The sequence below is a fragment of the Fulmarus glacialis genome, unplaced genomic scaffold (genome assembly GCF_000690835.1).
Source record: "Fulmarus glacialis isolate BGI_N327 unplaced genomic scaffold, ASM69083v1 scaffold17837, whole genome shotgun sequence".
In the NCBI taxonomy this organism is placed as follows: Eukaryota; Metazoa; Chordata; class Aves; order Procellariiformes; family Procellariidae; genus Fulmarus; species Fulmarus glacialis.
This window is the reverse complement of record NW_009224169.1, coordinates 10,245-10,547: the sequence shown is the minus strand read 5'-3', so window position 1 is coordinate 10,547 and position 303 is coordinate 10,245. Positions and strand designations below refer to the sequence as shown.

Below are 303 nucleotides of genomic sequence, written 5' to 3'. Positions count from 1 at the left end.
TTGGACCCCCACCTCGGGGTGCGTGGGATGGCTTTGCAAGCTGCAAAGCCGGGGGCGGTGGCCTTGAAAACACGTTGAGGGGCCCCGTGTAGAGCTTTGAGAGGTCAAGGGGAGTTTCTCCAGCTCCACCTGTGGGTTTAGGGCCGGGTGGGAATGGGCCCATCCCCTGATCCCAACAGCCCTGCTCCCCCTGCGTCCCTGCCCAGTGGGAGGTGTGTTGGGGACAGTATCACTGCCACTGTCACAATTTAATACCGTGTCCTCCTTCCTCCCCCCAGGACTGTTTTTTTGTCGGTCTCTATT

The 303-nt window shown here is 59.7% G+C and overlaps 1 protein-coding gene across 1 annotated transcript in view; it reads left to right on the top strand.

The window, feature by feature from the left end:
• Positions 1-303, top strand: part of SLC6A17 (solute carrier family 6 (neutral amino acid transporter), member 17) — a gene marked incomplete at its 5' end in the record, with an annotated part of 7,638 nt that overhangs the window by 174 nt on the left and 7,161 nt on the right. The window contains one exon of the mRNA XM_009582078.1: positions 207-226. Coding sequence (XP_009580373.1) covers positions 207-226 — 20 coding nt within the window. The remainder of the gene's footprint in view (positions 1-206; positions 227-303) is intronic.